Source organism: Lottia gigantea, assembly GCF_000327385.1.
Source record: "Lottia gigantea unplaced genomic scaffold LOTGIsca_135, whole genome shotgun sequence".
Classification (NCBI taxonomy): domain Eukaryota; kingdom Metazoa; phylum Mollusca; class Gastropoda; family Lottiidae; genus Lottia; species Lottia gigantea.
In genome coordinates this window covers 410,479-438,208 of record NW_008707526.1, presented here as the reverse complement: position 1 = coordinate 438,208, position 27,730 = coordinate 410,479, and the positions used below count along the sequence as shown (strand labels likewise).

The following is a 27,730-nucleotide window of genomic DNA, read 5'->3' as shown; positions in this document are numbered from 1 at the left end:
ATGCCAATCCGATTACCAATGCCAGAACCATCGGAACTTGAAAGACGCTTCACAAAAGTTTTGGTATGTGTGCTTTGATCTACTTCTTATATCTTGGTTGGGGTTGTACAATGAGGCTTATGATAATACGGGAGCAGTAACTGTCTCCTAGACTGACATGTATTTCTGAAAGTGGTAGTGATTGTAGGCCACCCTACAAACAACTCAACTAAACAAGGCCTTGTTTTGTTGATTGTGAGGTTGTTTACTTAGATTTTGGGTGCTAATAGGTTGTATACTTGCCCACTAAATAGCACAAATATTATTACGTCTGGATATTCTATACATAACCAAATTTAACAGTTTAAGCCAAACCTGTCATAAGCTTCCAGAATGATAGTTGATAATTGAATGATGACAGTCAACTAATGCGAACTTTACAAGTTTGGTATTGAGATCTTTGTTTACTATACTATTTGAATTCAGAGTGAGATAGCCTAATTAATAGAAATGGGTTAGACCTATTTTGTAACACCTATTTATTACTAATTATTAATCATCAATGAAAGGTACAGTCCTCTGTATAATTATTGCTGCAAAATCAATATTTGTTGACCTTATTATTGTTATTCACAAATAGAAAAACTATGGTCAGATTTCACATGAATCATCAAAAAACAATTTGGTGTCTTTTACTTACATTTCAAATTCATAAAAAACACTTCATCATCAAACTGTTTTTTTCACCTGACAGTGTTCAGTGGTGAAATTTTCAAATAAATACAGATCAATCGAAAAAGTTATGGTGCAAAATGATTCCATTTGGTTGGAAGAATATAAGCTTACAGGACAACTCATAAATAATTTGATCAGATGAGGTTGTGTTAAAAGCAACAAGTGTCTTGCTACATAAGATTTAAATAAGTACCGTATGAAGAAGAAAAAGTGACGTTAGATTTTGATTTCATGTGCATCCTAAAGTTGAAGTCAGTTTGCCTAAGAAGTAATCAAGCTTACCACAGACAGATAAACAGTTTAACAGCCTATGTTGCAAAGCTGTGTTCATCAAATCATTTCTGATTAGAGGTCTACAGCAATTGACAGATTATGACTGATATTTCAGAATTTTTAGAAGACTTTATGTAGATTTGGGCTTAACAGGAACATTGGTAGATCTCTATACTCATAAATGTCCCCTATGTATCAATTGTTTTGCTGTTAATTATGTTATTTTTCAAATGACTTTATATATAGAGTTTTCACTTATAATATTATATACCGGTACGAGGGGCTGACATGGAAAAAGCGTCCAGTCCTTCGGATAGGACAATAAACCGAGGCCCTGCACTACAGGCTGTGCATGCTAAAGATCCCTCGACGGTTGGAAATTGAAATAGACCAGGCTAATGCCACTGTCCCGGCTAAATTTCCCTCAATGCACCCTGCATGGCATTGCCCCTCTTCACTAGACAACATGGTGCAGAAAAGTAGGCTGAAAACTCCATTAATTTCATTTGTTTATACCAGTACTCATAAATGTCCTCCTACATAAATTGTTTTGCTGTGTGATTAAAGTATGTTGAACCATGAGGCAGTCGTCCTATTTACACCTCAAGTCATTAATTTACTTGACACTTACAGTAAAGTTGACAGTGAGAGTTGACTGTGACTATATTAATGTAAATACTGGGTAGTAGTTATATTGGAAGTAGTCACCATTCACTAGCTAGTAGGTTACTGAAATGGGTCAAATATAACACCTTCACTTGATCATCTATTTCCTTTTCACATTCAATGAGACTAACGTATCATACATATCATTACTTTCTAAATGACTGAGTGTTTAAGTCAACAAGTACCTGTATTCATGGCTTTTCCGGCCCCTTAGACTTGAAGTTATGTTGGAAAGTTAACCCCTATTTTAAAAATCTGCTCTCTTTATTATATTGAGGGATTACAGCTGAAATGTCTCATCAGCATAAAATGAGATCATGTGAAGCCAACAGTCAAAAACTTTCTGGAATAGTCTCATGTCTTAATAATGGTAAATTTGATCTGGAAAGCTAAGCATGCCCTGTGTTCCTGTTATCTATGTTAAACAATGATTATTGTAGTGGTATCAGTAATATACACAATGACATTGGTGTAACACTAGGTTGATCTAGATGTCAGTGGCAACTGTTAAAACTCCAGAATAATTGTTCATGTCTATATTTCTGTAAAGGCAGTGTTCCAGTACTATCTTGAAGCTGAAGTATGAATTTGCATCAAAATAATTGTTAAAATTTTGTTCAACCAACAAAAGTAACAGAGTCAGTAGCATCAGTGTGAAACTAATTATATATTTTTGTTTCATCAAGTTAATTATCACACAAATAAATTGATGGCTTGCTCATTTACTTCCTTTTAATCATAGTATGAGGTCTGACCTAGTGGTATATCATAATGAAAACAAATTAAAAACATATATTGTGTCTTGTTACTCTTGTATGTTATTGTTTTGTTCTCTTTATTACCAATTGTCAATTTAAAGATGAAATATTGTTGATTTATAAGCTTAGATCATATATTATAAGCTTATGTTAAATTAAAAAAATGTGTGACAAATTTTAAGATTTTATGTGTACCCACATAATATCTAGCCACATGAAATCCAGCTTCGAAAAGCATTGCCTTAAAAAATTTTATAAGAAAACTTCTTTCATTAAGCAAGTAAGGCCAGCTTTTTCATCTATTTGATGTTATATCTTTATAACTAAAAGTCTAGTTTTAAAGTTAGTACCAGTAATGAATTAGAACTATGGTGTTTTTGAATTGAGTACTGGAATGGACTAAGGAGAGATAAAAAGAGTCTTAAAAGATAACATCACCTAACTAGAGTGGTTATCGGTACTTTAAGTCTAACTGTACTGGTACTGTACCCTCAATTAACTAGATCACAGATAATATCATTTAAATTGGTAGAAGGGATGTTGATTAAACTATATTTACCAGTCATGTCTGAATATTAATCTATAAGTCCAACACTACTTGTACTGTACATTTGATTAAGATCATAGATTATATGCAGCATTACAATATTAGATATGATTTCTGTGGTTCCTGCAATTTCAATAAAACTAAATGTTTGATGATGTCACTAATTGCGAAGGGTTGTATGTTATAAAGCATATTTTGCAACTAGTGACGTCATCAAACACTTAGATTTAGTGGAATCGTAGGGACCACAGATGTCTGACTGAAAATTGAAATGATGCAAATTGATGCTATAAGTGTCCCTTATACACATAAAAATTTTAGAAATATTTGTCCTTAATGATAAAGCTATTCTGATACTTAATAACTCATTTTTTTCAGGCGTCTATGGACCTACCACCAGACAAGGCGAAGGTATTAAAAGGATATGATGATGAGAAGAAATGGGATCTCATTTGTGATCAGGTATGTTCCAATTTCCAGGTTTAAAAATTATATATTTGTACAGAAGATTGAGAAAGATCTGAAAGAAGCTTTTATTTTGCTTACAGCAATTCTAATAAATAACAATGTCAGTGACATGGAAAAAGGTTGTTTTAAGTGTACAATAAATCCATGAAATATTATAATTTGTAACTCCAGTACAAATTTAACGAGACAAATATGATTGATTCACAAATTATTCAAATTTGATAAAAAAAAAAATGAAATGATTAATTTGACCTGAAGCTATGTGCATCTCTAATAAAATTAACAAACACATTCTTTATAAGATCTAAATATTCAGCATGACAATCAAATTATACCTTTTGTTGTCATCTACAATTTTACAGCTAAAAATACCTCTTCGATTGTCAAATGTTTTTATAAAGAACTTGAAGATGCATTCCCTAACATCAATACTAAACGTTTAGTAATATTCTAGTCCATGGTAGATTCAATAACTCTCTGAAACAATCGCTTTGCATTTTTAAAATTATTTGTTTACCTTAGAAAAATCTTCAGAAGTAAGTAATTTCTAAGCAGATTGATATATTTTAATGCTGAAATCTACAGTCTCTACTTATGACCTAGGCCAGTGCTTCTCTTTTAAACACCTAATACAAGAATAGAGAGATAAATGTTAGATATGTGCCAACTTTGTGAACATCAGTATTTATAATGTGTGCATTGATTTCACTGTTGATGGCCCGGTAAATGTTAACTTCCCTAATTTAATATTAAACTAGTCCATTTCATACACCCACACAAAAAATATTTGAGAAATGTAAACAAATCTGGCTAAAACTGCTCTCTTAATCTATTTCAATATTTGAAAGTCTTAAAAGGAGAAGTTTTTATTGTTTTCTGGCTCATGTTTTAAACAAAATATTTTTTAAGAAGGTTGTTATTTGTGTACAATTCAATATCTTTACTCAATAACCCTGTAACTTCAGTTCCTACTGTGTCAGAATGAAATCTAATCATTTTGAAAGGGATGCAGTCCTTTAGAATTTTGATCTGATTGTCCTTGAAATTTGGTCAATGCCAATGTTTGGAATTTGATAATTCTTTGTCAGATTTTTTTAGAATGCCATAAACTTTTTTTTTTTAAAAGTCTACACTAATGTCATTTGATATTTTCTTATCTAAAAGTTTTTGTTTTTCTGCATTATATATTTTGACTACCGGAAATTGTTAAAATTTTGTTGTTTCCTAAGATATTTTACATTTTGATTTAAGGAAATTGTTGCCTCGACAAGCACTGTCTGTATCATTAGATTAAGAATTAAGAAATAGTAGAACAGTAGAGAGGGAGAGCAAGAGAAATAGAAATTTAAACCAAAACAAATAACACAAGAGTTTCTTTACTAGCTCATATTACATTATATTATATACCTTGGTCTATACACCCGCCCGCCCGTAAAAACTTTTAAACATTGATATCAGCTGGTTTGTTCATTATAACTGAAACTAAACTAGAAAGTAGATGTTGACATATGTTCAGCTACTAGAATATATTATTATAATATCTATAACTAGCAGTGTTATTGTAAACTTCATTTCATTTGAATAAAACAATCAGATTTAATGATTTAGAATCTTTTTGGTCAGCTGGTGATTAATTAAGTGATTATGAATATGTGCAATCTATGTAGTATGTAACAAGAGGAATATATTTTCATACACCCACATAATATGCACTAGAGATAAAGCCACAACTAATTTCACGTTAGATGCAGTGGATGGTTAAATGTCAACAAATGATTTTACACTTTAGTTAAAGTCCCAAAATATATTGGTACCAAAAAAAACAAAACAAGCCCATTCACAGAATAATATCTATTTACAATAATAGTTTAGCCTCTCTAGCTAAACCAGTGGAACTCAGAGTCATGAGTTGATTTTGTCCTCGAATAATTGCTTGTGAAGTTATTAGAGGCTACTGTTTAGATTTTGATTAATGTTATTAAATCTTTTTCAGGACCGTGTGCATGCTAAAGATCCTCCCCATGTTTATTTAGATAAATTAAGGACTTACCTAGATCCCAAGTCAACACGAAGTTCGCGGGTAAGTGTTGATTCATATTTTTTTAAATTTTGAAGTATCTCGACTCTTATTCTAGGCTGAGAAAGGAGGGGATGACATCTGTAGATTTAAATGATACATTGAGAAAAATATAGTTGATTCAGTAGATTTCTGTAATTAATAGTAGATATTTCCAATCAGATAAAGATGAAAACCTAAAAGTTTTCAGTTGTTTTTCTGAAAATGTTTCCACTTGAAGTCTATGAATGACAAGTGTTGTAACCTGCAGAAAAACAGATCATGCAGACCTTCATTTTTATCAGATTAACGTATATTTCAATACACAATGATTAATGTAAATATTTTATTAAGTGATATCTGTTCAGATATCCAGACAGAGTTAATGTGGTCAACTAATACACATCTCTAGCCTGTTGGTGTATGTTACTGTACTCAACAATCCTTCTCTGTCATTGTGTTCTACAAACTTACCTGTTCTTGTTTAGCTGTTAAAATGACTTACTTTGTGGCCCAAAAAACAGGAAACAACAAAAACTCTTGAAAATCCCAAAACAGAAAACAAGGTCCATGAGTTGGCATGAGATATTCTGATGATTCTGTAAGAAAAGACCTAAGGAGTAAATTGATGGTTACGCCATGGCCACTTGACCTACATTGGGTTGATAAAGAACTTCACATTAGTAAAAGCTTAAAAATGGCATTGACATTAGACTCCGTTTGGCAACATATGAAATTCTTCAAAACACTATTATCTAAATCAGAAGAAACTGAAATGGACAGTATTTGATATAAGGGAAAAAAACTGATATGTCCCAAGAATTATGATAAGATTGAAAACTGTTATTTATATCCTATTTCAGCAAAGAATGTGCCTCACCATTCAAACTGTGGTTCCATTTGCCCAATGCACCAACGGAAGTGTATGTTGATACCCTCTCCACAACTATATTTGGCCTGCCATTTTCTTTGCTTTTGGTCATGCTCATTTCTAAACTAAGTTAGATATTATCACAATTATTTTGGCTATATTTGGAAAAATGTTCATATTATATGTGTATATATATAGTCATCTTAATATTTCCTAATTCACGTGATAGAGCTCAATTTCAGCTTCTGTGACATTTATAATGAATAAAAGCTAAAGGCTGTCCTAAATTAAACAAAGTTTATGGATGTTTGAACACTTCAATGATGAGCTGTGAGAACTTCCAAGTATATAATTGAATTTGAATTGGATTTTACTTGTGAAAAGTGTTGGTACCTGAAGTTAAGCTCTGTCATCTGCTTAAGCAAATGTTAAGAGAACTATATCCAATCAAAGATTGCAAAATTCAAGAAATAAAATAATTGTGAAGCATGCCAAATCAGCATGTCTCAGAATTACAGAACTTCTTCCATCTTTCTAAAACTGATTTGAAGCGAATGTTTAATTGAGCTTTCATCCCCTCTCTGAAACAAGTTGATTTTAGCTTTTCAGTCAGAATGATATTTTTGATTTGCAGATGATTTTGTTTCAATTTTGATAGTTAGTTTTTACTGAGTGATTTTTGTTCAACTGACAATTAAAATATAAATGATAGTACTTAATAGTGCTGTCCTTGCCCTTGTCTGTCTGTCCGTCTTGAAATTCTTATAAAGAACAACATTAATCTAATTTGAAAATGTGACTATTGATGCAATTTATATGTAATTACTGTGAATTGTCTTTAAGCTTTACGTGTGCTAGAATAACATGAAAGGTTACTGCTACTAAACTTTAATTTTGAAGCATCATGCACAGAGATGGGAGCAGTTAACTATGTTGATTGACTCATGTAACTCCACCTTCAGCACATGCTGAGTCTTGTGTATCTCATTTGATGTGTTATGATTTGAAACCCCCAATACATCTCATAAGCCCAATAATGTACTGTACACTAGGATATAAAACTTCATTTCATTTCATTTGTTTAGTAATGTACAAAATAAAAAGGTGTTAAATTCACATTGCATTTGATTTCATTTCATTTTGTTATTAGCTGTATGTAAATATACCTGTGATCGTGCCAACGGTGTTAGTAAGTAAAAACATTCGTATTGCGTAAAATTCTACATTTTATTTCTATAATTTATATTCATTTTGTTATCGTTTATATTTTATGTTGTCTTGCTTGTCTTCCAAAAAAAAAAAAGTATCTCAGCGAAAAGAAAATGTCAAATGCCTTGCTTTTGCTTGACTTAAACCACAAGAGATAAGTAAATTTGAGAAAGAGTAAAATTTGCTTGCTTTGTTGGGTTAAAGTTGTAAAACAACTGACAGTTTTTGAGACATCAAGCATGGGATAAATCAACCAAATATCCAGTTTAGTCTTTGAAAAAGGTATGCAGCAAAATTATGATGCTTTTTAGATGCTGTTTAAATATTTATAGAAATCATAATACTAGTTTATAATCAAAACACAGTATTTGAAGACTATCAATACATTTGTGCTTTGTAGTCGGCAGATGTGAAACTGTCCTTGAACTTTCATTGATGGAATTATAAGGGTCAAGGTCATAAATACAATCTACTACACAAGTTATGAATCAGGCGTATTTGTAATATAATAAAGGTTTTGTCTAACATCTGCTGAAAGCTAGAATATTATAAATATAGTTACAAGTTTATTTTACCAGCTTGCAATGACTTCAGTTCACTAATTATTTTCTTAACTGCACTAGTAAACTGTGTAGAAGCCAGTTTTAAAGGGAATTGCTAGACAAATTCTATTATTTATTATTAGTGTATCGTCTGATAATCTTCTAGTAAAACAAAATCCTTGTAGACAAGGGAAATTGCAAAATTTGGGTGTTTCTTAGATTGTATAATTTTTATGCAAATAAATTGTAGTGTTTTAGTCATTTAATTGGTCAATTACCGTACTGAAATAGATTTTTAATTTAGTTCTATTATCCAATCAATATACTGTGTTTCTTCAACCTGGGTATATGCCTTTAATGAAGAGGACACATTATTTTAATGATTTACAAATCCAGAATCATTGAAACATGATCAATCTAATATAATGTGCAAAAAAAGCCGAAACACTTTTAAGCTATTTTTTTTTCAAGAACACTGACTTGAAAGGAATCACATCTTTAAATTGCTCATTATTTTTAAAAAAATGCAATGAAAGCAAATTAACGAACTTTTTTAGAATATTTGTCTTTAAAAGATTCTACATAGATTTGTTTGATTTCAATTAACAGTTTCTTTGATCTCCTGTTTGTTAAAAACCTTTCTTTTTTTTTTATCTAATTTGTTAATTTGAATTCTGTAAGTCATAGTTTTTGTGCTGTTTTGTCAAATTTAAGTCCAATTGAGTAAGATTTATTGCTTGTCTAAGTTAGTTTTAATGTAAACACATTTATTTCTTTAAAATTACATTTAGCTCAGAGAATGTAAAACTTAAAACTAACTGACATAACCGACATTGGCTTTGATACATTGGCTTTATCCTCTAAATGACTCATCATACTGAAGCTAAGAGCTAATCACTTTGGCTAATACTGCTAAGACTTGGCTTAATGATAAATATCTTTGAGTTGTCATTATCATTTTTAGGTTTTGGTCCATATAAAGAGTTGATACCGAATGATTTATACTGTAAGACCCTAGCACACCTATCCAAGCGGGAAAAATAGGATAGAGTAGGATATAGGTCTTTCTAGATTGGGTATCGGTTTTCGTGGGTAGGATATAGGACTTTCTAGATTGGGTATTGGTTTTAGAGGGTAGGATATAGGTCTTTCTAAATTGGGTATTGGTTTTAGGGGGTAGGATATAGGTCTTTCTAGATTGGGTATTGGTTTTAGAGGGTAGGATATAGGTCTTTCTAAATTGGGTATTGGTTTTAGGGGGTAGGATATAGGTCTTTCTAGATTGGGTATTGGTTTTAGAGGGTAGATATAGGTATTTCTAGATTAGGTATTGGTTTTAGTGGGTAGGATATAGGTCTTTCTAGATTGGGTGTTGGTTTTAGAAGGTAGGATATAGGTCTTTCTAGATTGGGTATTGGTTTTAGTGGGTAGGATATAGGTCTTTCTAGATTGGGTATTGGTTTTAGTGGGTAGATATAGGTCTTTCTAGATTGGGTATTGGTTTTAGGGGGTAGGATATAGGTCTTTCTGGATTGGGTATTGGTTTTAGAGAGTAGGATATAGGTCTTTCTAAATTGGGTATTGGTTTTCGTGGGTAGGATATAGGTCTTTCTAGATTGGGTATTGGTTTTAGAGGGTAGGATATAGGTCTTTCTAGATTGGGTATTGGTATTAGAGGGTAGTATATAGGTCTTTCTAGATTGGGTATTGGTTTTGGTGGGTAGGATATAAGTCTTTCTAGATTGGGTATTGGTTTTAGTGGATAGGATATAGTTTTTCCAAGATTGGGTATTGGTTTTAGGGGGTGGGATATAGGTCTTTCTAGATTGGGTATTGGTTTTAGAGGGTAGGATATAGGTCTTTCTAGATTGGGTATTGGTATTACAGGGTAGGATATAGGTCTTTCTAGATTGGGTATTGGTATTAGAGGGTAGTATATAAGTCTTTCTAGATTGGGTATTGGCTTAAGTGGGTAGGATATAGGTTTTCCAAGATTGGGTATTGGTTTTAGGGGGTAGGATATAGGTCTTTCTAGATTGGGTATTGGTTTTAGAGGGTAGGATATAGGTCTTTCTAGATTGGGTATTGGTTGTAGAGGGTAGGATACAGGTCTTTCTAGATTGGGTATTGGTTTTAAGGGGTAGGATATAAGTCTTTCTAGATTGGGTATTGGTATTTGAGGGAGAAGCATATAGATGTCTAGATCATGGTACATCTCTCTAAGGGAGCAGGATATTGGTTTATCTAGATTGCGTATTGGATTTTTAGAGAGTGGTATATGGGTCTATCAAAATTTGGTATTGTTGATATGATGTAAAGCACATCTCACTATAAGGGGGTAGATTAATGTATATATATATTGGATATTAGATGGTAAGATAGTATAGAAGGGTTAAAGTGTAATATGATGTGAACTTGTTGAAATGTCAGTAGTAATATAGTAACTAGTATAAGACAGCTGTCCAACAGGAAGTTTTATAGACAATTAGTCATTAAACTATAATATATACCACCCTAAACTGTTTACTACTTTTATAACTTGTTAACTAGCTTGTCCTTTACCCTACCCTGGGGCAGTTGGATAGCTCAGCTGGTAGCCAGTTTCATCCTCACGGACTGACTGATAACCGGTCTAGTTCTAATCACTCTAAAACAGAAAGTTTTACATTATGGCTGATGCTAAGCTCTCACAACATTACCACTACAAATCTGTCTACATTGCATGTTTTCAAGTCCTTAGTATAAACTGCTATTTTAAAGCTTTTTGGATTGAAAATGTCCTTCAGGCCAAATAAGTTAAGTTGACAAAAGCCTGTGTGGATTAGTGTAAGAAATTATAATATTAAACAAACTGCCTTGACTCCATTCCTGAGGTTAGTAAAATAAAAATTAGGTTCTTACATGCAGGCAAACGCTGATTGGAATATATCTTGTGTTATTTGGTGCATTAACATGGCATTATTTACCAGTGGTTGATCATGTCAGGTCACCGTAGGTCATTGTGACTAGGAACAGTTGACTTCCATTTGTAACTCATAAATCAGGAAACCTGAGAATAGCATAACATATTATTTATTTTTAGCTTTCTTACTCTTTTAATTTGATATCAAAACTTCTTGTCATAAGAGCCCTTGGGCATTGATTGAATGTCACCATTTTAACTAAAGGTGTATTGTAACAAGGCAATAAGTACAATGCTAAATAAACCATACAGTAAAAAAAGCAAGGAAGGAATTTGGATAGAGAACATGATTTTAGGATTTCCAAAGTATTTGAGAAAAACCCATTAAAGACAATATCATGGTTTTGTTTATTTGTCAGAAAAGAAGAACATAAAATTCAATTTTATGTCATTTGTTAAAGGTCTTCTGGACATCTTTATTGTTATAAATTTCTGGAGAAAATACAACATAAAGTAATTTTATATTTAATATTTTGAGAAATATGAACAAGTTATCTATATATCTATCAGAGAATGTTGTATGAATAATTGCCAATGGTCCTATAATGGTTTTAAATATCAGATTCAGGAAGAAATGTCCTGATATTATTATGTGGAAAGTAAATAAGATTTCTAAAATATAATCTAAGAATTACTGATGACAGATAGTGTAACAATGTATAAATACATCAACAGAAATTGATTGTTGTATAGATCCAGACAAATAGACCTGTTATCTAAGCTTATATAAAAACTGAGAATGTTGTATGGACATTTGAAGCATGTTTATGGATAGTCATTAGGTAGTACTAGACATTTTGCATCCTTGTACCATTATTTTGTTGTTTCTTTTTAAAATATATCAAAATTTGAGTATTTGATCACTCTTGCATGTAGTAGAAATATAAAATTTTGTTGTTGAACATGATTACAAAGTGACATCAGGTGTTTCAGAGATGTAAACATTTCTTATCACATACGATAGCAACAATTACATAGATTTATACTTATGTCTTTTAGTGTTAATATATGAACACTATCATGAACTCGTTTTTTGATGTGTTCGCGATTTTATAAAACAAGTCCCATTATGTTCTTTGTCAAGCCCGGGTGCAAAGTCAGCCATAGTAATGCTGAAATCAAATACCAATTATTATAATATATCCTATTTATGTTAAAGTATACTGATTATAATATGTGTCTTGTCACATATTGATGACAAATTTATTTCAAATTTGATAATAACAAAAAATGCTAAGTACTGACAATACGACTCGCAAAATGAAACCTGAAATCAAACATGATGGTTTGGCAATATATTGATAACAGCAAATAAATCATTGATACGAGGAATTTCACTTGAGGAGGTCTAAAGCAGTAATTGTTGTTTATTTTCAATGAATCTTGTGCTATGTCCGATTTGTAATATTTTAAGTTATGATAGAATGAATTTTTAGTTTTTAATAGAATGGAAAATGAATTAAAAATGAAATGTAATGCTTTTTTCATTAACAGAATGTTTGTGATATTTTTTGTTTAGTTTATTAACATATTTCAAGTTTACATTATTTCCAACATTTTAATTTATAAACTTCATGTTCATTTTCGCTTTCATTTATAAACCATTCATGGTTGTTTATTCTCATGTAAAATTGTTAAAAATTTAGATACAACATAATGTCTTCGTTGATACATATAATACAGGTATCCATTCACAGCACTGTCTTGTCTTTAGCACTTTGAAACTATTAATTAAGATTTTAATGTATTCAGTGTCTGTTTTAAAGGGTTCTATTGAATGGAAAAATGTGAATTAATTGTGTTTTGTTCTTATTTTGTAGAAAAGGAAGATACTTGGAGATTCCACTTCAACTCAAGTTTTACGAGATTTAGAAATTTCATTACGTACCAATCATATAGAGTGAGTTTTTTTAATATCTATCATTATGTTCCTGTGGACCAACATCAAGATGAGGATGTCTTGGTATGGAGAATATTTAACATCCTTACATAATCCTTGCCTCAATATATCTTCTCATTAAAAATAATGCCATTAAAACCATACAAGCAATATAAACCTATGAGAGACATATTGAAAACGTATAAGGAAAATGAGTTTTTGATACAGTCCTTTACCTTTCTCATTGCATAGACTTGATCAGTATAAGGAAAATAAACAGGGGCCCTTAAAATTAACATAATATTCATTGTATTTCAGATGGGTACGAGAATTTTTAAACGAAGAAAATCAAGGTTTAGATGTTTTAGTGGATTATTTATCATTTACACAAGTTGTCATGAGGTATTTTGCTGGAAACTTCTAATATTCTATGCCTTTTTTTGATTTTGTACTGTACTTTTAGTTTCATGCAAGTAGCATTATTGGGATATGAGTTTCTTTTCACATAAAAAGCTAAAAAAAATCAGTCAGTGCAGGTCATTGATCTTGGCTCTCATATTTAAATTTGATTGGGTGTTTGAAATCGGATCATGTTTTATATGAAAACATGAGGAAAGCTGAATGAAAAGCTGTAAAAACGTATTTATTTTTAGACAATGTAAAGAAGGAAGTGTTTTTTTATATTGATTGTATTGGGCCGGAGTTTAACATATTTGACTTTTCAACACAGCATTTCCTCTTTGTTATGAGCCTATATAAAACTTCTGTACATTACACAACAAACTTATTGTTATATTTGGCGTTTAGCCTCCACATCAAGTGCAAGATTTTGACAAATTGTCAAATAGTTTGATGGTAATAAAACTGTAGATAGAAACAAGATAATTTAGATTTAAGCCTGCATGATTTCTCTCCCTTGAAGCCATGATTTTGTTATATCTATAATGATAAAGGATGATAAATGATAAGTCATTCATAAATTCCATTTACAAATTATAACATAAAAAGATAAGTCAAACATAAGCAAATAACCACATGGCTAAAAATTTTACTGTAGTATCTTTTTTTTACCATTATTTTCCTTCTTTTTGACCTCATCAACATTACTTATTTTATTTTTCTTAAATTGTCTCATTGTAGGAAAGAACAGTTATTGAATAAAGATAAAAGTGCTAGCCTGGATTCAGGTTTAACGTTAAGTCCTAAGAGTCCAATATCTCGATTAAAACGCTCCAACACCCTGGGCTCGGCACGTGGTATAAAATACTCCAGTAAATTAAATATGGGGGAAGCTCGAGATGATGTCCATGTCTGCATAATGTGTTTACGGGCTATTATGAACCATCAGGTAAGATACTGGGTAAAACATAACCTTTAGAGCCATATAACATTAAGGCAGGCTAATTAATTTAAAATAGACCTTTTGCTTTATGATGGTCCTAAAATGTCAATCATGATATGCAGTCATGTTAGTCGTTTTTCTTCAGTATTACATGTGGGTAATTGGACATAAGGCGTATTTCAATGTTATTGCTATATTGCAGCTGGTAGGTACTTAATCTTTGCTGTGTATTCTGGAAACGATCTTCGCCCTAAGATGCCCTAGAAACAGTGTTAACAGTTAACATCCTAGGACATCCTAGCGCTAAGATTGTTTGAAGAATATGTTTTGTTATAGGCCAATAATGTAGTTTATTGGCAGATATATTCTCCCATGGCTTCATTTTGTTGTCTTCAATTCAAATTATTTTTATTTTGACAGGATTATTACCGTAGATGAATATTTCTTATTAGTTTTAATTCTTATACCTGTTATTCTGATGGTTCTGATGTTCCTCTTTTACTGTGTGCTCAACCCTTTATATAGTATAACATAGAATCATAGCCTCATGAATATTAAATTATAGTTTTTTATTCTGAATATTTCAGTATGGTTTTAATCTTGTGATTGCCCATAAACATGCCATCAACTGTATTGCTCTTAGTTTGAATCATCGTAGTTTAAGGTAAGTCATTTTTTATTTGGCGACCAGAATTATTGTATTAGGAATGAAATGATTTTGGGTTTTTACTCCTATACCTGCAAGAGATCCCTTTTACCCCTTTTGTTTTTTCAAAGGAATTGATTGATGTGTGGCAATCAGTTCTGCTGCTGTTGTCAAAAGACTCAAACTTAACTTATTGTGCGATGTAATAGTCCAAAACAGAAGATAATATTTGCATGGACCAGTATAAACCTTTTTATTTCAATTATTCAGTATATTGAAATACCAAAAAGAAATTCTTTGGATATGTTTTCAGAACTAAGGCGTTGGTATTAGAGTTGTTAGCAGCTGTATGTCTAGTGAGTGGGGGACATGAAATTATTCTCTCGGCTTTTGATAACTTTAAAGAGGTATGAGCAGTTTGTATATAACTTCTTTGAAAGTTCTGTTATTTTTGTTTGTTAATGTTCAAATTAATAGAAGCACGATACGATTTCTTAAGACATTAAAATATTACGCATTTATTGTAGATTAAAACAGGCTAGTCCTAGTAACCACAATTAAATATCTATAACCCAAAAATATAACCCCTATGATATTGTGGAATTCTTAAAATAAGCCTTATGCCACAGAAATTTTGATTTCATCACAATGTCATTACTATTGATAATATACCTTCTTGTTGCAGGTGTGTGGTGAGCCCCACAGGTTTGAAACTCTGATGGAATATTTTAAAAATTATGAAGAGTTTCATATAGATTTTATGGTGGCTTGTATGCAGTTTATTAATATTGTGGTACATTCTGTTGAAAATATGAATTTCCGTGTTCATTTACAATATGAGTTCACACAGATTGGCTTAGATGACTATTTAGAAGTAAGTTTTCTTCTTGCAAAATCTATGATGCATTTTAGAAATATCAATTTTTTTCAGTATTGTTGCTTTTCACAGCTAGGACATTATAATTTTGAGAACAATAAACTGAGTAATTTTGAACACAATATCCTGAAGACCAAGTTATCAGCACATATTTCACAGCTCTCCTATAACATGACTGGCTAGCAGAGTCAATAGCAGTGATTCCATCTTATAAATAAATCAAAGATATGTCACAATAAATACCAGAGAAATGTTGTTTTCCAAAAGAATATGATTGGCAATTCAGCAGTAGTTCTATTAGATATGATTTATATCCTGTTTGATTCACTGACATTGTGTGCAGAATTTTTTAGAATTATTTTTCATAGAATGTTTTATGTTTGTAGAAATTACGTAATACAGAATCTGACCGTCTGGCTGTTCAAGTCCACGCATATTTAGATAACATGATAGATGTAGCTAATTTATTAGAAGATTCAGAAACCAAAACAGAAGCTTTAGAAAAAGTGGCTGAGTTAGAAGATGAAATATCTCATGTAAGTCATTCTTTTTGAATTTTTAGCTTTAAGTTTAAAATATGCTTTGGAGGTTCACTAAAGGAATAGTTATGTTAGGGATTTTCAAGATAGATATAAATAGAACAAAAATCTATTCTGATCTTGTTGAAAGACATATTTTTAAGGTGGGTAGATCAGTTCATGAGAAATTAGCATTCGCTTCCAGCAGATGTTGATATGGTTTTGATGTAGTTATAGAAATAATAAATATACCAATTATTGTGTAAAGAGAATATAAAGTACATTATGATTATGAAAATCACATTGATGTGGGATAAATACCTTAGGCATTCGGTCTGCTAATAAAAAATTGTAACACATAATTTGAAAACCAAAAATGTATTGAAAAGTTGATTGCTTGGTCAACTAGTGAAAATTGAGTTGAGTATCACAATCTCACTATTTCCTTCAAGGTTAGTGAAATTTCTGAAACACTGTTCATAATTATATAACTGTATATTGTTATTGTCCTATTCTATTTAATAGATCAGTGAAAAATTGCAAGAAGTAGAGGAAGAAGCTATGACTAAAACAGTGGAGTTAGAAAAACAACTATCAGAGGCTAATAGAGAATTAGAAATTTTACAAGTAAGTTTGAAAATGAATTATTAGGACTTAGGACTTTTTGTCACTGTCTATTATGCACACCCCCAGTTTAGCAAGCTCTTTTAGGGAACTGAGCATTATACACATGAACATACTGTATAAGAAGTACTGGTTGGTTCATTAGAGAACAGTCTATCCCTTAAATGAAATACCCTACCAACAATAGAAAGTCACACTGGGCTAAAAAGTCATAAGATCTGATCCATCATGAGAAATATTTGGACTCGAAACATCTTAGCAAGGTGTGTGAAGCCAATGAACAGGAGATTGTCTTCTTATGTTATAAACATAAATCTAGTTGACACTTTTTATTCCATATCTATTTCAGCAAGTTAATGCTCAACAAGAAACTGAAGTCAATACCTTACGGAAAACTTTAAATGAAAAAGATGAAGAAAATTTGAAACGTCAAAGTTTATTGGACTCCAAAATGGTGGAGTTGGAACAAATTAAGCAAGGTGTTATACCAGGTAAGTTTTATCTTTTAACAGAATTACTATCATTGATTATGCACGATTTCATTGCATTGATCTTAAATCTGGAATACCTACTTATCCATGTGGTATATATGGATATAGCTTTATTATGATCTAAAAGCTGAGTTAGAAACTGAATGTTATGGTGAAATGATTTTGAAAATAGGACTTTTTTTTTAAAAAGGTTATAACCAAATGAATTATGAAGCATGGAATACTCCCTTCTATTGATGTTTATTTAAAATTGTAAAACAAAATTCAGACTATTTGTAAAAACTAATGTATTTAAGCCATTGTGAAATAGGACTTGGTCACAGTTCCTGATTATATCAAGCTGAGAAATACTCATTCTTTCATGTCTGTCTATTTTCAGGTGATACTGTAACAGGAAATGGAATATTACCACCACCTCCCCCTCCAATAGCTGCTGCACCTCCACCTCCTCCTCCCCCTCCACCACCATCAGGACCAGCTGCACCCCCACCACCCCCTCCCCCTGGAGCAGCCATTCCAAGTATGTCAGGTAAGTTCGTCTATGTATTTCATGTTTTATTGAAGGGATGTAGGATTGTTCATAGAATGCCAGTCATATTGAGCTATGAATTATTTTTAGCTTTCTTCAGTTTAATCAGTATTGCATCACAGTCTACATGTCAAATTTAAATTTATTAACCAAAAGTAGAAATTGATCTAACCGTGCCTTGCTTGGTTAATTATCTCTTTAGATCAGATGTGAATACATACTTTTGTTTGTTGTATATATATATATATATATATATATATAAAAAGATTTTTTTTTTTTCAGCAATGACGATCAAACGTAAACTAACTAAAATTAAGACATAAATTTTTTTTTTCATTTTTTTATCTTTGACGAAATTTGGTGTTGAATCCTTATATCCACGAAAATAGGTTACACCACTGTATATAAAAAAAAGTTTTTTTTTTTTTCAGCAATGACGATCAAACGTAAAATCCAGACTAAATATAGGCTACCAATATTAAATTGGACACCATTAAAACCTCAACAAGTTAAAGGGACTATATTCTCAGATTTAGACGATGAAAAATTATATTCAGTAAGTTTCAAGTATTGTTTTCATACTATTTTTTTTTGGAATTGAATGGAATTATTGAAAAAAATTAACATTTGTATGTTAAAAAGAATAATACAGTCAGGCCACATTTAACATTAAGCATCTTTGTCCAACCTCCAGACAATAAATAATATGCTGTCTTTGTCAAGTTAAATTTCATTAAAGTCATTTGAAGACAAAAGCAATACAAAGCCACAAAATTTTTCAAACAATTTATTTTAAGAAATGTTGAGAATGTATTTTTCTTTCATTAAGGTGATAGATTTCTTAGAATTTGAAGAAATATTCCGTCTAGGACCAGCAGGACCTATCAGATCATCAGAAAATGGTACACCTAAATTAGGCAAGAAAAACAAAGTTCCACAAACTATATCATTATTAGAACCAAATAGATTACGTAATATTGGTAAGTACATTCTGATTGCAATTTGATCAATTAATCTGCGAAATTATTTGTCATTGCTTGCAATGTATTATTTTCTTTATCGTATCATGTTTAACATGTAGAACATTGTTTTTTCAGCTATCACAAGGAGGAAAATGGATATGCAGAATGACGAGGTTGTAAGAGCTATTCATGGGTAAATACTATTTATTCTTATTCTTATACTGGTATCTGATGATATTGTTATCCTGATTGTTTCTGTGTTACTGAGGATTCAGTTTGTTATCCTTTAGACGAAAATCACTTAACTCACATGTTCATTTGTGTGCTGAATCATTATCATATTATATTATTGTGTGTATTTCTATTTCAGACTAGACCTACAGCGTTTATCACTAGATATGGTGGATATTTTATTAACTATCTTACCCAATGATCAAGAGGTTAGTTGTCATTTCAATCCCTTACACAATACATTGCTTATAGGTATATATTAATTAACCTACACAAAGTATTAATGATTACAAATAGATGAAGGCTTTGTGTTTTTCAACTTTTAAAACATATCACATAAGATCATTTAAATGAACACAATGATCATGAATTATATGTTTATGTATTTGTAGATGAAAGCGTATCGTGAATACGAGAAACAGAGGAAATCAGTTGATATTTTATCAGATGAAGATAAATTCATGTTACAGGTTTGTGGGTTATAATTACCTTTCCTTCGACAGATTTGAAATTCCACTTTGACACATAAGTAAGACACATTTCTGCTTGTTATGAAATGTAATACTAATTACTATGAAATGTTACCAGAGAAAAGGGTCCATGGGGCACAGTGCAAAAAAAATATTAACTTGTTCATTCTAATATGATTGAATTTTCAGTTGGCGAAAGTTGAGAGATTGTCACAGAAGTTAACAATAATGAGTTTTGTTGGTAATTTTTATGATAGTCTGCACCATCTTCAACCGGTAAGTTTTAAATGTTCTTCACACATCATATTCTCCTCTTATATACATATATTAGGAACCTATCATATTTTGCATTGGAAATAATTATTTAAGTTGTCTGTTTTTTTTACATATATTGATCCTTCAACTTTCAGTTTTGAGGGCTGGCCCAGTTTCTACAGAAAAACGTGGAGCATGCAATTGAAAGGAAAATGAATCTGACTGGATGATGACAGTTTGTCTTTGTAGACGATAAAACTATCAAAGACAATTATTAAACTTGATTGATAATATAAATCTTGTCAGGAACACGATAATCAAGACTGTTTGTCTGTCTGCACCTTGAATATCACTCAGCAGGAGCTTCTGAGTACCAACATGTTTCATGTATTATTTTGATAATTTTATCTAGCAATATAATATGTAAACATTATTATTATTATTACAGCAAGTTAATGCTATTATTGCTGCTTCAATGTCTTTAAGAAACTCACAGAAATTACGTAAAATGATGGAGGTCAGTAAAAATTATTTCATTACTTTTCGTTATTTCGTTAATTAAAATCTTAACTAAAATAAACAACTGATAAAGTACACCATATACTGCATTTTGGACTAACTAGTGGTCTGAATTTGCTTGTGGTTCTTTTTGCAGAATTAAGGAATTCCAATTTATGTGGATATGGAACATGTGCAGGTCAAGCTATAAATGTCACTACTGCTACAGAACATGTTTCTAATTTTTCACATAGTTTGTGAAGTCACTTGTTTCCAAATTAATTACATGCTGCTATTTATTTTTAATTGAGGTTGTATTTTTTAGATTATTCTAGCATTTGGTAATTATATGAATAGTTCTAAACGTGGAGCAGCTTATGGTTTTAAACTACAGAGTTTAGATATGGTATGTTGTATATCTCTCCAGCAAATTATTTCTTATCTCATATTGATAATGTTCCGTGGAATCTAAATCAGCTTGGCACATTTCTATTTAATTGTAATTTTAGAAAGTACTATGGATATTTTGGTTATTGTCATTTTGAATCAGCAATGATACAAGATAACTGTGTACTCACTTTCCACTGTGTATATTTTCTTAATTCGAGATTCACGTATCTGTTTATTTAGTTATATATTTATTATTATAGTTAATAGATACCAAATCTGGTGATAAAAAAGTCACGTTGATGCATTTCCTGGTTCAAACAATACAAGATAAATTCCCTGATGTTGTCAACTTTGATAGTGAACTGAGGTTTATAGAGAAAGCTGCTTTAGGTATGTCTGACGAAATTCCAAATATATTTTTTTGGTCCTGTGAAATTTTGGAATTCTTTCAGAGGTATTTATCGAATGTTTAAAAATAATCTGTCAGTCCTATGAATTTTGGAATCCATTTTTATCTCCCTAAGCCTCAGAATTCTGCTGATAAAGTTAAAGACCATTTGAGTGATGTAATTTATAATTTTGCTAGGTCATATATCCTCTATCATTATATGAGAATCGACTGTTGAAGTTTGTCTATCATTGTTATTTCTATATTTATATAATATTTTAACAGTTTCTATGGAGAACATCACCACTGATATTTATGAACTAGAAAAAGGGTTTAGTTTAACCAAGAAAGAATATGCATCTCGCAGCAACTCCAAAGATGCCCCTACTCTTCTTAAAGACTTCCTGGCCAATTCTGAAGATAAATTCCATAAATTACAAGCAGATGTCAAGACAGCACAGGTATATTTGATTATTTAAGAATAATAGGCTCTGTCAACTTTTTGATAAAACTTTTCCATTCATAAGTAAATGGTGAAGATGGTTTTATGATAATATTTTTTAAATTTATAACAGGATACCTTCTGAAATAATATCATTGCCTTCAAAAATGCTGACATTTTTCTTACCTCAGTTTAATAACGTCTGTCAATCCAAGCATGTTTCTAACGACTATGTAATTTTTTACAGGATGCGTATAAAAGAGTAGTGGAATATTACGGAGAGAACATTCGAACCATGTCACCTACTACTTTCTTCTCTCAATTTGTTCGTTTTGTAAATGGTTTTAAGGTAAATTAACCACCAATTATATCTCTTGTTGAAAGACTTTGTTTAAACTAAGGTCATCTTTAAAGCCTGTGATCTGTTCTACATTTTTTCTAAGAAGGATAGTTTGTTGTTGAAACCACTTAGCAATAAAATACCAAAATTAAATCATGGACGGTTGATAAACTCAGTTGGATAGTGACCTTAGGTGAACTGTTTAATTAAAGTTGATAAGTTCTTTTTCTCTTCTCGATTAAAAGATTTTATTTAAATGACTTTATAATTAAACAACCAATTAAATGATTTAGTACTTGACAAATTCTGTCATAAATTGTCATCAGGTATTCTATAATGTTGAATCTAATGTACAATATTGATATATCTTACAGCAAGCTGTTTTAGATAATGAGAGAAGAAAGAAATTAGAATTTACGATTCCCGATATTGATCAACGGGCCAATAAACGCAAAGATAAAAAATTATCACAGGTAAGAATATTTTAATTTCTTTGTTACAGTATAGAACTTAAGCTGTTCTTCACTTTGTGCATTATGTTGTTGTTCTTACAGTAGTCCTATAAGGTGCTGAAAAAATCCATTTTTATACTTAGCTATTTCAGTATTTCCACTCAAGATAAGATGATTTTAAGATCTGACACACTGATTTATGTCCAGTTGAATTATTTGTTATTTTATAACTTTACAGGAGGCGATGGTGTCAGAATTAAAGAATAGGAACAAACAAATAAAAGAAAAGAAATTATTAAATAAAGATGAAGTCTACCATGGTGCTTTAGAGGACATTCTTTTAGGTAAGACAACGTTGTCTTTTTAATCATAGATTAGTGGCCAGTGGCCAGTGGCCAAAAACATGATAGAAATTTGCATGAAGAAGAGAACACTAGTTTGACCCATGCACAGTTGAAAGTTTTCTTCTTTCATTTGTCTACTTTGGATTATGAATCATTTAATTAGCACAATAGAAAAAAGAGACATGAATAACTGAAGGCAGTCAGTTGCAGCATAGTAGAAAACATCTTTCTTTCATTAACCAAGGAAATTCTCTTAACCTCATCTCAACTGTTGTATATTTCAGATTTAAAGAATGAGCCGTACAGACGAGCTGATGCTGTGAGACGTAGTCAGAGAAGACGAGTAGAAAGCTTAGTTCAAGCTCCATCTCGTACTGAAAACTTTTAACTATTCATTCATCTAGATACATCAACTTTTATATAGTGTTAATATCTACTCTACATACAGTTATCAGATGAAAACAAGTCAATGAGATTTCCAGTGTGAGCAAGATTTTCATAATTTCTCTCTAAGTTACCTATGGAGTTCTCCTTTCATTTGACTGAAAAGGTGGAGACCAAAAGAATGTGAAACTCAATTGGATTAATACTGTTAATAATCCATGTTCATCTGATAAATTCTTAGTTCACCATTGCTTAAGAAATAGAGATAAAAAGTGCTAATAGTGTAAAAACAAACAATAAAGAAGAAGTGACCAACATGGAAACAGCAAGGCTGATTGGAGTCTTACTCTTTGTGCTTTTGGTTTTTGATGTTCATCATCATCCATAATCATCATCATCATCATTTCCCAGTTCCAGTTCTACAATTTTTCTAAATGAACCTTTTTTTTTTTTTTTTTTTTTTTTTTACAGAATTCACCTAATGATGTACTTAGTTGCTCAAAATTTAGCCCCCCTTTGTCCTTGTTTGCTCAATGATAAGAAAATGCATAATATGATTTGAAATGTGTCTGACACAATTTCCTTTTAGTTATTTATTTTGTGTTAAAGTCCATGTGAATGTAGCATTCCCCTAATATGGGAACAAAATATTATTAGAGGTCCAAAAGGTCCATTCGGTGATTTTGAAAACTTTAGCTCAATATATTTGGAGACCATCCATAAGGGCATAACTGGATATAGTCTGCCTTAAAATGTACATCATCTTCCTAAGGCAATCATTGTGAATTGTGTACATGTCATACAACATCATTTTTTGCATCATCTTTCACCAAAAGCACATAGATTATTGATGTGGCTGGAACTGAATTCTCTTATCTAGGCTGATATCTTTGATTGTAGTTTTTAGATTTGTTGATTTAAAGTTTCCATAGTTTTCTTTATGATCAGTTTACTCTTTACTACTGTTCCTTTAGGTTGGCATCTTTCTTTTCAAATTGGTAATCAAAGGGATACAATTACTGTTGAAATAAATTTAACAGTTGGTGTGTCTTTAACAAAATAAAAACCTACTTGAAGTCTGTGGACATTCTTTATTTTCATTTCATTTTCATTACTAATACTATGTATTCTTCTTCAGAATGTTTATTTGGAAATATCGCGGGATATCTATTAGATTAGACCAGTAGTTAAAGAGTGAACATGATCAGGGGTCCAATTATAAAAATGTAACTTAAATAAAATCTGAATTTTATGAAATACTGTTATTTGATTGGTCAACAAAACTATAATTTTGAATTATTCACCAATCAAATGAAGAGAATTCTAAAATCAGTTCTAAGTTGAGGTTTTATGAAAAAAAAAAGCCAGCCCCAAAGAAGACGACTAAGATATCATATTAAACGTATATTTTATTAGATTGTTAAGTTAATATTTTAATGTATATAGCCTCCCCTACCCCCCTTCTCCCATTGTAGATAATTGTGAATAGTTTTATTTCCAGTTTGACCCTAGCTTTATTATTATTATTATTATTATTGTCTTTTCTGATAGCATTTTCATCTCTGTCATGTTTTTAATTAGATTTTTATTAAATATCGATATAAGATAATCCAGGATATTTCAGTTTAGTCACTGGTTATTTTTATGAAATTTTTTGGATAGTGAATTTGAGTGGTATGACTGTTACAAAAAATAATGATTTTTATTTCTTTCAAAAAATCTAAATAGTAAAATTCTGGATAAATTGAGGTAAGCTTACTTGATCAATATACAAATAATGGAGGACACCAACTATTGTACAATCACTGATATTATTACATTTCAGAAAGACCTTATATTACTTAAACATATATGGAAATCCCGACTTTTTGAAATTTCTGATTGCCAAAGCATATTTTCTAAGGGTACCCCATCAATGACACAAGATAAGAAATTGACTGAAGTAACGATACAAGTGACTACAGAAAGACTGGATATTTTATATAGATAATCTCAGAACATTTATAGTCAAGTTTAATTGACAGTTATTTCAATATTTAATATCATGTTTTATGTAAATATAATCAGATATTAACTCATTTATTTGATTATTTTTTTTTATTTTACTAGTTGCTCTGATTCTGATCCTTGCTGACTCTGTTCTAGCCTCTGATGATATTTTTTGACAGTCTTTTATGCCAAAGAGTGTGTCAATAAGATATCTTGAACAGATAATAATGGTTTGCTCTCTAGAGGCAAAGTGAACATTGAAAACTTCCAACTACAGTACATGTATTGTCTAGAAGGGCTAACACAGAGTCAGCATGGACTGCTTCAAAAACAAAATAAAATACAATTAATTAAAAAAAACTTCATTTTATATCTGCTGTTAATAAGCTTGTGATCTCATTATCAATATGCCATAAAAGTTCGAATCGAAATTATGCAGCTTTTCTCACTATTTTTTTCAATTTATTTTTTAATTTAAGCAATGAACATAAATTGATTTTCGTGTCCATCAATTAAACCTACAAAACTAGTACACAAATATAATACCAATATTTTCAGTTTCATTTGTGACATATATTAATATTTAAAAGTTCAGTTCAATATATTAGAAATGAGATATTTTGTGCAATAAGATGAATTATAATTATATTCTAGAAAACAACTTGGGTAAGATTGTGCCTTCATAATGTTATAACTGCTTCCAAAACTTTTAATGTTCAAATATTTATTCACTTAGAGATAAGATTTTAGTCTAGAAAAGCACTGGCATGGGCCAGAAATCTTTTATACTATTGCATGCACTTTAGAGTAAGAAATTAAATGACTTAAACAGTATTTTTTATTTTCAGGCATATTTGTTTTGAGTTTTAATGATCTCTGAATTTCATATATACCAAGACATCTTAGTTTACATCAGATTTGCATTTAACTTGAAATAGGGCTTTTAGGCAAGATCTTATTAAGAAATAGGATTATAGACTTTGTTCAGTGTCATTGACAGTAGACTTTTTAATTTGAGTTAAGAAAATATTCCATAGAAATTTATTGTACTCCATCATGTAAGAATTTCTAGAACATCCTAATTGATTAGTTTAACATCACTAATGACAGTTTTACTTCTGAAGTTATAAGACTCTTCTATTAATATTAGTTATTTATTGAGCCTTTAGATGAAATAAAATATTTATGAATGTTATTATAATGATATCTATTACACAATGTTATTATTTAAATATCATAATGCTGAGTACATGTAATAGAATTGGTCAATTTATGAAATGAAAATTTGAAATAAATTCAAGACCTCACCTTCAAATGAACCTTGAACCTTAGTTCTAGTACTGGGCTACCGGCACTTTATTTTTTTATCACTAAATTTTTTTCACTTCAACCATTTTTTAACATAATTTTTATTTATCCTGCTTCCACTGACCGCTTATGTTTTTCAATTTTCTTCGTGGTATATGTATGGTTTTTATGTTTTTGTATAATTCTATATTTTTAGTGTGTTGTCAGTAGAATTTTTTTTTATTTACATCATCATTTTCCATTAAAATTCACATTAAACAAGTCAGAAATTTGATAATTGATTTTCTGTTCAAAAATTAACATGTAAAGCTTTGTCATCCATCTTAGTTTTAAGTTTTTTTTTTAAAACTGAATTTGACATCCCATCCATAATTACTTAAACTATACTAAAAAATGTCCAAACATCATGCAACTGATAATAAAGTTTTAAATGATTATTTAATTAGTGTATTCTATGTCCTCTGTTTTCATATACTGTATAAGTTTGAATGAATTGTTGGTAATTTAAGATGGTACTGGGCCCATGAGAATCTCCAGTAGTTTCTGGAGCTTTATCAGCTGGTTACACAGTGAACCCTGAACCTTTATTAAAAAATCACCTTCAATATGTCCCTTCTACGACTTTTCAATACAGTTTACGACTGATAAGCAACCACCTTCATTACGCGAACAGCATCCATGTCATATACTACAAAGCTGACCAAAAACCACAAGCTACCTTCATTAAGAGGAAAACCCTTGATTGGACTCTTATAAAGTTTCTACTCTACTTGCGAGATTCCTTTAATTCTATACAGAAGTAACAAAGAAAATATAAACTTATTATATTTTACTTTATTTCAGTTTGTTATGAAATTTACAATCATATTATTAACACAGGTACATTAATATCATAAAATCATTCATTACAACATCAGAACAATCATTCTTTTATACAACAAGATCATTCTTTAATACAACAAAATCATTCCTTAATACAACAAAATCATTCTCTAATATAACAAAGCCATTCTTTAATACAACAAGATCATTCTTTAATACAACAAAATCATTCTTTAATACAACAAAATCATTCTTTAATGCAACAAAGTATTCTTTTATACAAGATCATTCTTTAATACAACAAAATCATTCTATAATAGAACAAAGTATTCTTTTAATACAACAAAATAATTCTATAATACAACAAAATCATTCTTTTAATACAACAAAATATTCTTTAATACAACAAAATCATTCTTTAATACATCAAAGTATTCTTTAATACAACAAAATTATTCTTTAATACAACAAAGTCATTCTTTA

The 27,730-nt window shown here is 30.6% G+C and overlaps 1 protein-coding gene across 1 annotated transcript; it reads left to right on the top strand.

The window, feature by feature from the left end:
• LOTGIDRAFT_139357 (hypothetical protein) lies at nt 1-23,132 on the top strand (the record flags this gene model as incomplete). The annotated part of the gene is made up of 28 exons (XM_009049411.1): nt 1-63; nt 3,337-3,420; nt 5,420-5,510; nt 8,224-8,246; nt 12,887-12,966; nt 13,264-13,347; nt 14,086-14,293; nt 14,875-14,951; nt 15,247-15,340; nt 15,619-15,807; nt 16,197-16,350; nt 16,873-16,955; nt 17,302-17,443; nt 17,784-18,011; nt 18,404-18,528; nt 18,802-18,952; nt 19,070-19,127; nt 19,305-19,374; nt 19,558-19,635; nt 19,825-19,911; nt 20,339-20,407; nt 20,714-20,794; nt 21,039-21,168; nt 21,452-21,627; nt 21,856-21,957; nt 22,323-22,421; nt 22,639-22,744; nt 23,029-23,132. The coding sequence occupies 28 exons, from the start codon at nt 1-3 to the stop codon at nt 23,130-23,132; spliced, it is 3,036 nt and encodes a 1,011-aa protein (XP_009047659.1).
• Between the last annotated feature and the right edge of the window lie 4,598 nt (nt 23,133-27,730).